Source organism: Pelmatolapia mariae, linkage group LG10_11 (genome assembly GCF_036321145.2).
Source record: "Pelmatolapia mariae isolate MD_Pm_ZW linkage group LG10_11, Pm_UMD_F_2, whole genome shotgun sequence".
NCBI classification, from domain to species: Eukaryota; Metazoa; Chordata; class Actinopteri; order Cichliformes; family Cichlidae; genus Pelmatolapia; species Pelmatolapia mariae.
This window is the reverse complement of record NC_086236.1, coordinates 27,558,897-27,572,952: the sequence shown is the minus strand read 5'-3', so window position 1 is coordinate 27,572,952 and position 14,056 is coordinate 27,558,897. Positions and strand designations below refer to the sequence as shown.

General features: G+C 44.1%; 1 protein-coding gene across 1 annotated transcript in view; it reads left to right on the top strand.

Annotated features, from left to right (window-relative positions):
• LOC134636665 (E3 ubiquitin-protein ligase RNF43) overlaps positions 1-13,786 on the top strand; it is a 99,865-nt gene extending 86,079 nt beyond the window's left edge. The window contains exons 3-9 of the mRNA XM_063486755.1: positions 7,877-7,951; positions 8,082-8,213; positions 8,367-8,468; positions 8,554-8,724; positions 8,819-8,921; positions 9,472-10,980; positions 11,100-13,786. Of these exons, the coding sequence (XP_063342825.1) occupies positions 7,877-7,951; positions 8,082-8,213; positions 8,367-8,468; positions 8,554-8,724; positions 8,819-8,921; positions 9,472-10,980; positions 11,100-11,125 (2,118 nt within the window). The 3' untranslated portion in view covers positions 11,126-13,786. The remainder of the gene's footprint in view (positions 1-7,876; positions 7,952-8,081; positions 8,214-8,366; positions 8,469-8,553; positions 8,725-8,818; positions 8,922-9,471; positions 10,981-11,099) is intronic.
• Positions 13,787-14,056: the final 270 nt, after the last annotated feature.

The following is a 14,056-nucleotide window of genomic DNA, read 5'->3' as shown; positions in this document are numbered from 1 at the left end:
CTGTAGGAGGGGTGTCAGGCTCTCACTTACAGGCCTGATTAAATAACAGGATGCTTTATGAAAACAAGAACATTATCTGCCTCTTAAAAGGCCGGGAAAGGCCCTCTAATTGGCTTCCCCCGAGTCTCTGTGTTGCCGCCATCAGTAAGAGCTAGTCACCAAAGTTTAAAAAAAAAAAAAAGACCTAGGACTTTTTTTCAACCTCCTCTGCACTCATCAGTACTATAGGAAGGAATTTATAAACATACCGCTATTGAGCCTGCAAAAAGAGTGTCTTTTTTCCACTGAAAGGGGGATTACAGCTAGATGAATCTCTGATTAAGTGCAATGCAAACAGTAAGGAGATAGCGGCTCTTCTGTGGCATCAGAAGGCTTCTCATGTGGCAGGTTTCGCAGTTGAGGTTTACAAAAGGCCCCCCTAGATGTTTGGAGAAGAGCGAGAGGAAAGCATCAGAGGTGGGGTTTGGTATGTTTGTGCGTTCCCCGGTCTAGATCAGAAGAGTCCGCTCTTCCTCTTTACATCTCTCCACCTCCGTCAGCTAACCGATCTGGTTTACTTAATTATAGTATTAGTATATCATGATAGTTACAGCTGTAATTAATTTTTCATATGCTTGCGCTGCCTTAGTTAATTATAGTGATCTGTCAAATATAGTAGCACAGCCTATTACCAAAGATCAGACATATGTTTTAAAATGAATCAGAGGCCACATTTATGAATGCAGTTTTGTATGGATATAAGCGTGTAAAAAAATGTTACTCAGCTGATGATTTAAGAATTTTTAATCTTTCCTGTTCATCAGCTGATGTTATGCATCAAAATCAAACCAGTGTTCAGTGCTGTCCAACTTCATTAGTTTATTTTACAAAGTGTTGCAAAGCAGCGTGTGCAGAAAACTTGATGTGCATATTTTGCATGCTTGCAGATTTACTGCATGTGCAGTTTGGCAGCTGTTACACAGTGAAACCAAGATTTTGAAAAATAAGTGATCCTTAAAAGAAATATGGGAGCACAAATGGGGAAAAGTCTCTAATTGCTGCCCATCAAATCAATAAGAAAAAGTTGGGTTGTTTTTTTTGCTGTGATGCTGGATCATAATAAATCCAATAAGAACGGAAAATATCTAATAGAATGAGCTGCAGCCTTGCAATCACCCTTATCATGTAATTTAGCAAAATTTCATCTTTGCTGTCCCCTAGTGGTAGTGTAGAAATCCATGTAGGTTACGTGTGATTTGTTTTTTATTACTTCTTTCTTTTTTTTACTGCATATTTCAAATGTGTATATGTATATACATTATGAACTGTATAGACTGTGGAGAAGAGTGTGTGTTTTACCCTGAAAAGCTGGGGATCCTGCCAGTGGTTAGTCAGGTGCTGGGATTACGCTTGCTTCAGTCAGATCAAATTAGAAGATCAGAAATGTTCGTTTCTCTTCTTCAAATCTGATGGTTGAACCAGGAGGTAGTTAGCAACTTATACAACAAAGTTTCTGTCATGGTAAATATTTTTCATTTAACACTGGAACTGAATAACTGATGTGACTGTGTTAATTACAAATGCTTGTTGCTTTCTCCCTGCTTTCATCTTACATGCTTGCTCTCTCCTGGCTCTGCTTCTATATTTAGAGTATGGATATGTGAGTATCAGCCTAGAACTATTCTTCTGGAGCAGCACAGCTTACACTGGCTGGCTTTTCTACTTCTTGATACTCTAGCACACTGTTAACCCCCAACTAGACTTGTTGACTTTAAGGAGCGATCAGTGAGGGCACATAGTGGAGTCAGGCCTCGCGGCTCCATCATCGCTGCATTACTCTCGCTTGCACCCGCCCCCACCACAGGCTGTGGGCTGCTTATTTCCTTTGATGTCTCCACGATGTGTTTAACAAGCGATAGCGTATCAGATGACACTTGTCCTCCTCTGTCACCTTGTGCTTTGCATTTCAAATGTGTGGAGTAGTTGCAGCTCGGGCGACTGCTAACAAGGGAGGGAGGCCCAGCCCGACCCTCAATGCTGAGAGCTCTCAAAATGACCTCTCCCACCTCAAAACAGGCGGATCAGGTTCATAACTTTTTCCAGCCTCTCTCCTCCGCATGAGAAAGGTGACCAAGCCCTGGTTCTGGATTTAATGTCTGTGTGTGTGTGTGGCACGATGAATGAGAGGTAGGAGGAGGAGTGTGTGTAATTCAGGCCCACCCCCTCAGGCTTAATACTTTTCTTGAGAACACAGAATCCACTCACCTGCCCTGACATGCATGCCCCCCCCCCTTTCCGCCATACAGTAGCCCCCCCACCCCACATCAAAGTGCCCGTGTGAGTAATGGATACCCAGCAGAGCCACACCCTTCCCTCCTCTGACTGACTCCACTGCTGGTTCAGTCAGTAGCGAGCACCCAGCAATCAGCTCACTCACACACAGACATGTTATTCACACACAATTAGACTTAAATACACAGCTCCAGAGTTATAGCTAAACAGTGTTTATAGCAAAGGCTGTGTAGTTCTGGTTCAATTTGATGTAGTTTACACAAAAGAAGTCACAGCAATGCAGTCACTTAAGAATGCGGTGTGGACGCTGGGAGTTTGGATAAATGGACTTGAAACAAGCGGAGCGAGCGCCCACATTGTTCTTATTTTTTGCTAGAATCTTCATTCATAGATGTTTTTGCCACACAGTTTGATTGAAGTACCAACCCCAGTTGGATTTTTATCAGGTTAAAATGATGAAAACACAGATACTGAGATCGTCCACATGCCCACAGTCACGTAGTCTGTGTCGTCTTTTTAACGTGCACTATGTAAACTGAACTCAGTGCTTATATCCGAAATGAAAGTTTATCCGATATTTCATTTTGTGCTCGTAATTCGGTCACAGGTAAAGCGTGCTTTTCTAAAGTGCTGTTATTCAGAACAGGCCTCTCTTTTATCGACTGAGCCAAGTCAATGTAGCCAATGTAGATTTAAATGGGTCCAAACATGGGGAAAGTATTTCAGCTGCTAAATAAGTTAAAGAATCATCTGCCTGCCTGCCATGTGGCTGCCTGCAGAGCTTTGTTATTAGCACAGGAGGGAAAAATACAGCCTATTTTTTACAATTTAGAATTCTCCTCAGGTACTTTACAGGTATTTTACACTTTACTGTTGTGGTCTTTTCCAGCTCCATATTTTTATTCTTGGCTTCTAGCTTTGCAGGACTCATCATTCAGAATGATCACTATTTATTCAGTTCACTCTGCCTGAACCAAACTCTCTCCAAACCTCCCTTCTGATTGGCTGCTCCTCATAAACAATCGTGAACAGCAAGGAGCTCTGTACCTGCAATGAGTCAGCTCTCAATGACATCACACAGAGCCAGGAACACACAAAACAAATGGCCTCATTATTTTGCACATTATGCCATGCTTGGTAGGAACATCCATTGTCACACCATCCATGTGACATAAAATAACAAAACTCTTTAGGCCTATTGAAGGTTTTGAAGACTATCCCAAATCAGATGTCGATTTGAACACTGCACCTATAATAATCCCACCGCAGACTGCACCTGTTTTTCATGCTGCTTCGCCCCTTCTATCATCACCAGCCCCCGCCTCCGTCTGCTCCTCATTTAGCCGTGCGGCGTGTCCTGGTGCCTCAGTAATGGTTCCAGCGTGCCGGGCCGCTCAGGAGAAATGACAGAGCAGAAAGTCGGCCTCAGACCTGTAGGCCCGGAGCGCTGTACTCTGTCATTAGACACTTTAATGCAGCAGCACCACAGCTCGCCTCCTTCCTGGTTTATCTTGGGGTTTTTTTTTTCTTTCTTCTTTTAGCCCTTTCACTTTCACTCCTTATTGCGGGGTGTAATTTACTCATGTGCTGGACGCTGTGGAAAGCCATGCTGGGATGTTAGACCTATGGACAAGTCATAAAGTTGGGTTTAAACGGCGAATAAAATTCAACATCAGCAGGTTTATAAAGCCTGGATAACTTTTTAAAAAACTCTGAATCAAAAGTCTAATGTTATAGAGTTCAAAACTCTGAATTTAATCAAAGACATTCGACTAATACAGCAGATGTTCCTTTACAGACGAGACTGAATCTGTGTGTCTCAACATTCCCCTCTTCATTTTCTCTCCATTACGTTGACACATGGCTGCAGATGAATGGAGTTTGGCTGCTGGATGGACCTCACATTACACCCAGCACAAACACTGAGACGTTTACAAGCAAAGAGATCGCGTCAGGCGACAGAAAAATCCTCAGCGCGGAGCTGAGGACATCAGAAGAGCATAGTTTGTTTCTGCTCTGTTGAAAACACGCTGCGATGCCAGGCCTGGCTTGCAGACAGTGCACTTCGTCTGGGATGTAAACAAAAACAGCAGGCCACCCACTGCTGGAGAGAGAAGATGACTGGCTCCAGCTGATGTTTACGCACAATGAGCTGCAGTTAATATGGCGGTTAGATACGTGCCGCTTGTAGTAAAGCGGGACGTGCGCAGATTTTCGATTGGTTTGTTTGTGTGAGTCACTTTTTCCTGTCAGCTCCTCTCTTCTGCAGCTTGAAGCCCACCTCATGTTGTATGATTGCAGCATTAAAGCATCATTTAGATACGTATTTATTTGCAGCTATGTATATTGTGTTTTCAGCCAGTGTCGGAAAACCACACTACAGTTTATTAGGAGTAGGGATACATTTTTGGGAAAGTCTGGCCTAATATTAATAGAAGTGTTAAAAAAATTATTTTTTAGGACAAACTGATGTGATGAAACAGATCAATCTGGCATCTGTAAATGTCACCTTATTTGCTGATGTCAGCAAGGCCAATATCGACATGTATGAATGGTAGACCAAGGTATTGGTGCCTAATTACAAACGCTTTCTTTTTCTTATCAGCTTCTCCAGTTCAGTTTTGTGGGGAGCTGCCACATATATTGTTTAATCCCTTATTAAAGGGATTGTGGTATAAAGTACTGGATACCAATATTTGGAAGGAATTTAAAGTACATTTTTTATTCTATACATAATGTGAGCACAAAAACAATTATGCTGTGCATTTGGAATGCTTGTGTTTCAAGCGGCACAGTGTAATCTGAAGCTTTACTCTTTAAATTAGACTGTTAAATCACTGACACTACAGACCACTAATCAATACTACAGACATAATAAAAAATCATCTGGTCCTCACCAGTTTCTAAAATTATTTAGATCTAATCCCAGTGGATTCCACTATTTTAACAAAACCCCCAGCAAAAATGCAGAAGCATTGTGTAGAAAACTAGCGTAAAGCTTATGGAGCCTCCTGTAGCAGCAATAGCTTGAAGTCATTTGAAATGATTTTCTGTATGATTTAATCAGTCTCTCACATCCTCGTGGAGAAATTTTGATCCACTCTCCTTTACAGCGCTGCTTCACTTCATTAAGGTTTACATATAGAAACATCACATAAGCGTTCAAGTTATAAACCTGTGCTTTCATGCTGTGGAGATATGTGCTGTGAATAAAGAGCCTGCAGAACGAGCTGAGTAACCAGATTACATTTGCCTCTTTAGTTCTAGGTCGCTAGGGTTGAAAGCTTACCTTCATGACCTCACAGTACCTCTGGCTACTCGCCCTCGGGTGTGTTTGTGACAGGAAGGCCCACATTACCTGCTGCCACTCCTCAGCGGCATCTCATCTGAAGTAATTACTCTCAACAAGACGCACCAAAAGCTTCACTCACACCCTTCGCCAACAATCCGTCATCGTTAGAAGTGGAAGCAGACTATTGTGCGGTCTGCTGTTTGTTAGTTTTTTCCCCGGTGACGTCCCTGCTGTTTAACTCTGCAAACCGCAGTCGTTGCTGCAGTTGTTACGGCTCACATGCCAAATGGTGTGTAATCACATGTGCCAAGTTGCACTTCTTAAGGATGGGTGTTTACCTAACTGCAGCCATGTCTGTTTCAGTTCCGATCATAACGAACGTGGAGATGTTGAAACACTTGCATCGCTAGTCCTCTCAACTGTCTCATTAGAAGCAGACAAGTGTTTTCATTTCACTGCGCCAATAAAGTTTAAATATATCCCATATTAATCATGTAACGAGATCCCTCTCGGCCCGCTTCCGGATCTGTAGCTCAGCAGCAGCTTGTGGTTTCGCGACCACACTGTGGTAACACCACTACTAATACTGAGATATAATAAGACCACAGCAGCAGTCATTTGTAGAGCATATTATGATATATTCCCTAACTGGCCACAGTTCGTCTGAACTGTTTGTGCGTGTGTGTGTGTGTGTGTGTGTGTGTGTGTGTGTGTGTGTGTGTGTGTGTGTGTGTGTGTGTGTGTGTGTGTTGGACCACAAGAGTAGTCGTCCCTGCATTTATCACCACGATTAGAGGATATAAACGCTCATAGCAGTGTAGGGAACGTTTGAAGCCCAGGTGAAGCAAATTCCCACATGTCAAGAATCCAGCTTTTTTTTCTTTCTTTCTTTTTTCCCCTCCTTCTGTGTGACCACACTACATTTAAGGCTGATGCATGTACTACAATTACTGTTCAAAAATTGTAGCACCAGAGCTACAAGCTACTTGACCTATTTCTCAAATATAATTCTACATTAATGCTTTTTTTCTGTACACTCCTATTGTGCACACTCCTACCTGCACACCTTTGGTGCACCCGCTGCTATGAGGAAATAGGTGGAGGTGTGATAAGCGTCTTACATTTTGTTTATACATACTAAATGTCATGTGCTGACGCTCTCTTCTTTTGAAGTGTTGAGAAGAGATCAGGGCTGTTATTCTATTTAAGAAGCTCTTCATTAACTTAATTAATAAATCAAGTGAGTCATGTTTTTCACTTGAATTTCTTTTGTTAATGTTTTGTGTGTCAGTGTGCGTGCTCCTTCTTGCTCTGGGCCGGGGGCAGTAAGCTGGGAATCACTGTTTAGTGTTAAGGCTGACCCATGTCATTAGGTGTTTAAACTCATGTCTTGTCCTTATTAAGCATTGGCAGATGCCAAACACTTAAGAACATGTGATGAGACAGCTGCTATTTGGCGATGGTGCAGAAAGCAATTCTGGGCTTTTGTAGTGGAGCAATTAGATTACAAAAACAAAATTTAGAGGGAGTATAGAAATGCAGGCTCAGAGAGCAGGCCTGACATGCACAGGGCGATATAAGGCAAACCCAGCTCTGGGGACTTAGAACCTGGTCAGTAGCCCTGGTAGTATAGTACTCACGTGAGCACACATATGGTTTAAAACAGTTTCACCAACTGCAATTTTCTTGGCTGATCCTACAATAATAAAGAGAAGCCCCCAACAGTACTTGGCAAGCACTTGGTGACAGTGGGAAGACAAAACTCCCTTTTAACGGGAAGAGACCTTCAGCAGAACCAGGCTCAGGGAGGGGCAGCTATCTGCCATCAGTTAAGGGTGAGGACTATAGTTTTAAAAGATATGTTACTAGCAAGTTAACAGCAAGCCACAGATTCGACAACACTTGTTCTAGGGCATAGGAAGCTCTTTTTTGTTTTTGGTTTGTTTGTTTGTTTGTTTTTTGGGTAATCAATCTGTAGACAATCAGTAATATAAACACCTGCCAAAGTACTCCAAACCTGCTTTGTAGTACTTTCTAATACAATTTCTAATAATCATGGCACAGACAGATTGCACTATAGCTACACTGTAGCTGGCAGTCAGACAAAATAATGCCTTCATGTTCACCATTAACACACTTTTAGTCTGTGTTTGGCTTCTGGAGTCAGCTAGAGCTCACTTTGTCTATGAGGCCTGAGTCTCATGACATGACTGCCACCCAGTGATGGTTTAAGACACTGACAGTCCGCTGTATATCTGGCCTCTGAAGAACTCACACTGACACACTGCTGTCTCCCTGTTCTGTCCCCTTCAGGCTCGCATGGCGCTGGATAAAGGAGCTCAAGCGGTGATCTTTGATATCAGAAACGATGCCAGCGCTGCTGCTGAGGTGAGTGTTCAGACCCTGCTAAAGCTAGAGTTGCCAATAAAGAAAAAGCATGCTGACGTTTCACATTCAGTATGATGTTTCTGTCTCCTCCTGCTTTGTTTACTATCATATTTTTGTAACACACACACAGCTGCAAGAAGTAGACTCCCTTCCCCGTCCAGTTGTGCTGGTGGAGGATAATAATGCTAAGGAGCTGATGGATTTGGTCAACAAGAACGAGGAAGCCAAAGTTGTCATTGAGATCAAGATGGAGCCAAAATGGGTAAGCATGCTGGAACAAGCCGGATGCTTTCTGCAAAGCTGTGTGAATCTAAAAATTTCAATTGTCTTAGTTAAGAGGCAACTTTTTATCTATTTATGTCTTTTTAACATGAATCTAGCGAGTGTATAGTGCAATCTTCTTTTCCCTTTTCAGCCACATTATGATGTTGGTATCCTGCTCACCATTGTCCTGGCTATTCTCACCATCGTCCTGATCTTTGCTTTCCGCTACAAGTGCAAGTCCAACAGAACTTTGGTGAGTGACAGCAGCAGTGTTGGTAGGAAAGCCCACTAAAATGGATTCAAAGGTTTGCCTAACGCTCCTCCTCTTGTGCGTGCAGGACTCCGTCCATCAGCAGACCATGCGGGCTATTAGTCAACTGGAGATCAAAATCTACAGCTCTCAGGGCTGCTCGGGCTCGCAGCGCCACCGTGCAGCCTGGGGTTCGGCCAGCAGCTCCAACTCGAGCCCCGTCTGTGCCATCTGCCTGGAAGAGTTCCAGGACGGGCAGGTAAGAGGAGAGGGTGAGGGTGCACATTACAGCTGTAGATTTAAGCATCGCTTTTCAGTTGGACATTCTAAGAACCACCTCCTTTTCGTCCCAGCTTCTGAGGATCATCTCCTGTGCTCATGAGTTCCATAAAGACTGTGTTGACCCATGGCTGCTGCAGCACCGCACCTGCCCGCTCTGCATGCACAACATCATGGGTGAGGACGAGCACATTTCTAGTTGTTTTTTGGTGAAGCTGCTGCAGAAACTGATGGTTTCCTTTGACTTTACAAGGCAAACAAAGTTTAACTGACCAATCTAAAGCATCCATCCATCCATTCTCTTCCGCTTATTCTTGTCAGGGTCACGGGGGTCTGGAGCCTATCCCAGCTCTCTTAAGGCGAGAGGCAGGGTACACCCCGGACAGTTCACCAGTCTAACACATAGAGACAGACAACCATTTGCACTCACATTCACACCTATAGGCAATTTAGAGTTACCACTTAACCTAACCCCACTAACTGCATGTCTTTGGACTGTGGGAGGAAGCCAGCGTACCCGGAGAGAACACACACAAACACAGGGAGAACATGCAAACTACACAGAAAGAGCCTGGCCTGATGGTGGAATTTTGTGATCCAGATCTTAAATCCAAAGCCTGATTTTTTTTTTTTTATATTTTTTGCATATCATAAATTTAACATTCTTCTTAATAAGTGCTATATTTGACAGTAATTGCTTTATTTTACCTTCTGCTTTGGTTCACAGGGCCGGAGCGGCAGTCCCAGAGGAACAGACTCCAGCAGAACACAGAGCAGAGCCAGAGCTTCTTACATCCTCAGCTTTACAGCAGTCCCCACAACCATCCCTTCCCCCAGCATGCTATCCCCTTCTCTATGAGGCCCCACTATCCTCGTGGACCCTCTGGACCTTATCCCAATCTGGGCCACTATAGTGGCTCCTCTCCCATGGAGACTCAGACTGTACGTTTCCTCACCAGCAGGCCGCTGGGCTCAGCCTGTGGGTACCACCTTCCCACGGAAGTTCCCGGGAGGCCCCACAGGATTGGCGGTAACTGTAGGACCTCCACCCACCACTACACCCCCCGCCGGTCCTGCTATAATTACCGCTCATCCTGCCCAGGCCAGCGCAGCGCATCCAGCTCAAGACTGCATCACACGGTCTCGCTCACGCCACAGACCCGTGGGGCGCCTGCCCACAGCCGACAGGACGAGGGAAGCTGCTCGGGTGGCAGCTACCGTACGGAGCGCAGCGGATACTTAGCTGACGGACCAGCGAGCGACTCCAGCTCAGGGCCGTGCCACGGCTCATCAAGTGACTCAGTTCTCAACTGTACTGATGTATCCCTGCAGGGAGTTTATGGCAGCTGGTCCACCTTCCGTAGCTCTCTGAGCAGTGACTATGACCCGTTTGTTTATTGTGGACCAGGTCCCGGACATGCGCCCCGCAGGAACAGCCTGGAGGCTGGTGCCCAGGCCCGGCCCAGGTCCCTGGATTCTGTGGTGAACAAAGCAGGCTGCCCTGAAGAACAGCCACAGACTGTATTTAGCCACATCCACTACCACCGTCACAGACACCACCACTATGAGGAGGGGGAGCACAGCCAAGGTGCGAGCAGAGGTTCAGACGAGGAGCAGGTGGCCGCCGCTGCCACAGCTGCACCTGCTGTTCCTGTCCCAGACAAAGACTCAACCGTGTCCCCTCCTAAGCACAGCCCCTGCCACTGCCCCAAAGCAAACTCCACTGATCGGCCTTGCCCAGGGCCTGAGTGTCCAGACCACGACGCCGGCAGTGCCGCAGGACCTCCTGTGCTTATGTCCCCAATCTCCTTACAACTCCAGCCCCACTGCTGCCACCAGGGACACGGACACCCTCCTGCTCCTCTCGGGAGAGTGGGAGGATGTGTGCTTGAAGGACCCTCTGTTCGCTTCCATCAGAATATGGATCTGCAGGATGACCGCAGCATCCACATCCACTATGGTCAGGGCCCGGGCTTCTGCTGCTCTCCTCCCGAGCTGCACCCCGCCTTGCTCCCTGTGCCCCTCATTCTAGACTCTGGTGGGATGGAGGACTGGCCTTGCTGTGCTGGGGCCCATGTTGTGTGGCAAAAACGGGTGCAGCAGGCCCACTCAGAGCCTCAGCTCCTGGGGCCTGGGACCTCTATGGACAGGCCACCCTGTAGGTTCCATCAGGGGCCTGCTGCTGAGTGCAACACAGACATTTGTTTATACTGCCAATCATTACAACACAATCAGGGTGGGTGTCACTTCTTTGTCATAAATGCCATCGCCAGCTGTGTGGTCTCAAACTAAAGCCTCTTTGTTTACTGTGTTTATCATCATAGAATGAACTAGAGCTTTTTTGTGTGTCCACAGGATCAGAAGAGGAGTCTGGAGTGTGAGAACGTATTGCATCCCCATTATCACACTGCTACACAGGAGCCAGACTGGACAAGCCTCTCATTGGCTCTCATGTCTTCCACAGATGTCTTTCCACCAGCAGTGCCTTAACACAGATGATTCCCCAAGCACAAACAATCAAACGATCGTCACTATTAAAAGTGAAATTAAGTGAAATTTTAGAGTCATTCTCAACCCTCTATGATATTTAATAGCAAAATATACTAAAAGGAATATGTGAAGATGAGGAAAAAAAGTTCATATAGCACAGAGGAAAAACCCTTCTTCTGTGCATTTACTCCTTATCACCTCGTAGGAAGAACGCCCATGCTATCACAAGTTCCCATGCTCCTTGGTGACAGCTATCGAATGGTCCTTGCTGAAGGTGTTGAGCCCTCGTGAAGTGAGACTCTGTCTCTGCAGCGTGTCCCAAACTCTCTTCTCTCACATAATAACTTGATTTATCTTAGAGGTACTTCATTTTCACTTCTTCGTCTTCCTTCGCTGAGTCCAGTCTCAGCTTGAGAGATGCTCTTCTCTCCAGCCTACCTCAGCTCAGATTTCTTAACACGCCTCAAACACGAGGTCCTTAAAGGTACTGCTGTAGTGATTTTATTTTTCCTTTTTATGTCACGACCATGTAGCTCCCACAAACTCAACAAAATCTCTCTGCAGTCTGACCTGTCCAAACGGAGAGGAAAGGTTGATGCTCAGCCCCTCAAGCAAATGAGCATTCACTGAGGTTTGCATGGGCCTTTTGTTTTCACTATTACAAATATGGCAGCTGTTTTTTTTTCTTCTTTTTATTTCATCTGTCAAAATGAATCGATTTGACTGAATTATGTTATCGTCATTACAAGCTATCGTCTTGGTATTGTCATTTCTTTTGCCAGTGGTTACATCATATGTTTGACCTCAGTGCTGTTAAACCCCCTGATCTGTGCACAGTGAACGGGCCTCAGCAGAAGGACGGTCCTCTGCTGCTTTAAACTCATCACAATGTTGTAGCGTCCTCCACAGAGCTCATACTCTCCACTTGTCTCCCAGCACCTAAAGCTGTAGAAATATGCCTTAATAACTAGGTATCAGTGTAACTGGAGTAAAGCCATGCTAGATACACCTAGCGGTCCTGAACATCACTTTAAGGAGCACCAGTGTCCTTCTTTTGCTTTCCCAATGTGTAGATCCCGAGGAATGTCTCAGGAGCAATCAGACACTGGAGAAAAATCAAAATAAAATAGGAAGATTTTGTCTTAGTTACAGTAATGCTACCCAAAGCAGTAAAATAAAAATCTTTTGTTGTTTTAAATGTGCGTTGCCAGTCTGTGCCAATCATGAAGAAAGTGCCACCTCAAATCATAAGACATCCACGCTGTGCTGAACACTTGATAGAATTAACTTTTAAACCTTTGTTACCTTGGTTTCCCATCTATCCTCCACAGGCTGTATCTAAAAAATGGGCATAGCCCATGTGGACGTGCCTTAAACCTTTTTGTAATGGCCACACATCCATCTTTTATATAAAGCCTATTCTAGCCACTCTGATAGATAACAGTTGGCCTGACGCTATCAAAAACAATGACCTGCTTCTTTTCTAATTAACCACAGGCTTCTTGTTGTTGTACCAGACTAGAAAATCTGAGATCAGAGCAGTAGGAATTCTGTTTTAGAGTGGAATTCCTCTCAAGGCTCAGCGAAAATGTGAAAGGATTTTACCTGCAGTCAGACTGCAGACTGAGCAGAGAAAGCATGGACATTGGCCATGTAACCAGTAGCACTTACTAAACTCTTACCGGTGCCTTATTCATGTAAACAGGAACACACTAAGCTCTTACCTGTCTAACCAAAGAGGCAACTTCTTGAACACAGTGAACTCTTAATATGTTGTGCCTTTCTTTTCTTTTCTTTTTTTTTTCTGCTCCCACCCATCTTTTGGATCCCACTGTGTGCTCCCACTGACAAGAGAGGACATGCTAGAATAGAAGTGGAAATTATTTTTGGAAGCTTTTTTTTTGCCTGCGGTCCCTCGTACCAATACCTCACTTTGAATGTGTCAACTCAGTGTCCTTTAGCTAAAGCATCAGGGTTTCCTTTTTCTGTCCAAATGGTCCCAGAGACTGAGATGGAAATGACTGAATGACAAGCAGCACTTTGGCTCAAGTAAATTTTATAGAAAAAGAAAAAAAAAACAACATAAAACTTTATATAGTATTAATGGAAAGTAAGCCCGGAACCATCAGCACATGGAAAAAAATTGTATTAAGTGATGCCACACAATATCTAGTGCGATTTCATAATGTTCAAGATCTTTCTCTTTGTGTCATCTATGTGTTTGTATGGTTTTTTTTTAAATGTTTTGCAAGAATAATGAGCTGAAACTGCCTTTTCTAATAGAGTGGAAAAAAAAGAAAGTCCCTCCAGAACTTTAAGGGATATGTCAGTATATTTTGGATATTTTGTGTATAAAAAAGCGAACAACAAAAACAAAAATGAAATAGTGTTGTATTTTATATATAATAGAACATTTCAATATAGTGACATGTCACTAATATATTTATTTACTAATATATTTATCCATTTTGCCCAGGTTTGAAAGAGTGGTTTCTGTATAGACTGAATGTTTCTATATGGAAACTGACCGGTGCCATCACAGATGTATCAACCTGTCTTCATTCCAATTATATGCAAATAAATTATTTTGAAATAAGTCGTCACTGCTCAATTCATTATTTTGTTATTCTTGTTTTGCTGGATATTGCTGTGCAATACTCCAAATTTTGGTATTGATCTGATACCAAGTAAATACAGGGCCAGTATTGCTGATGCTGATACTGATACTCACATTTTTAACCTATAAGGGGTTCGGTAGGGGAGAGCAGTGTGTTGTGATTTATGGGATGAATCATCATGAACTTGGCAAATTCTGAACACAT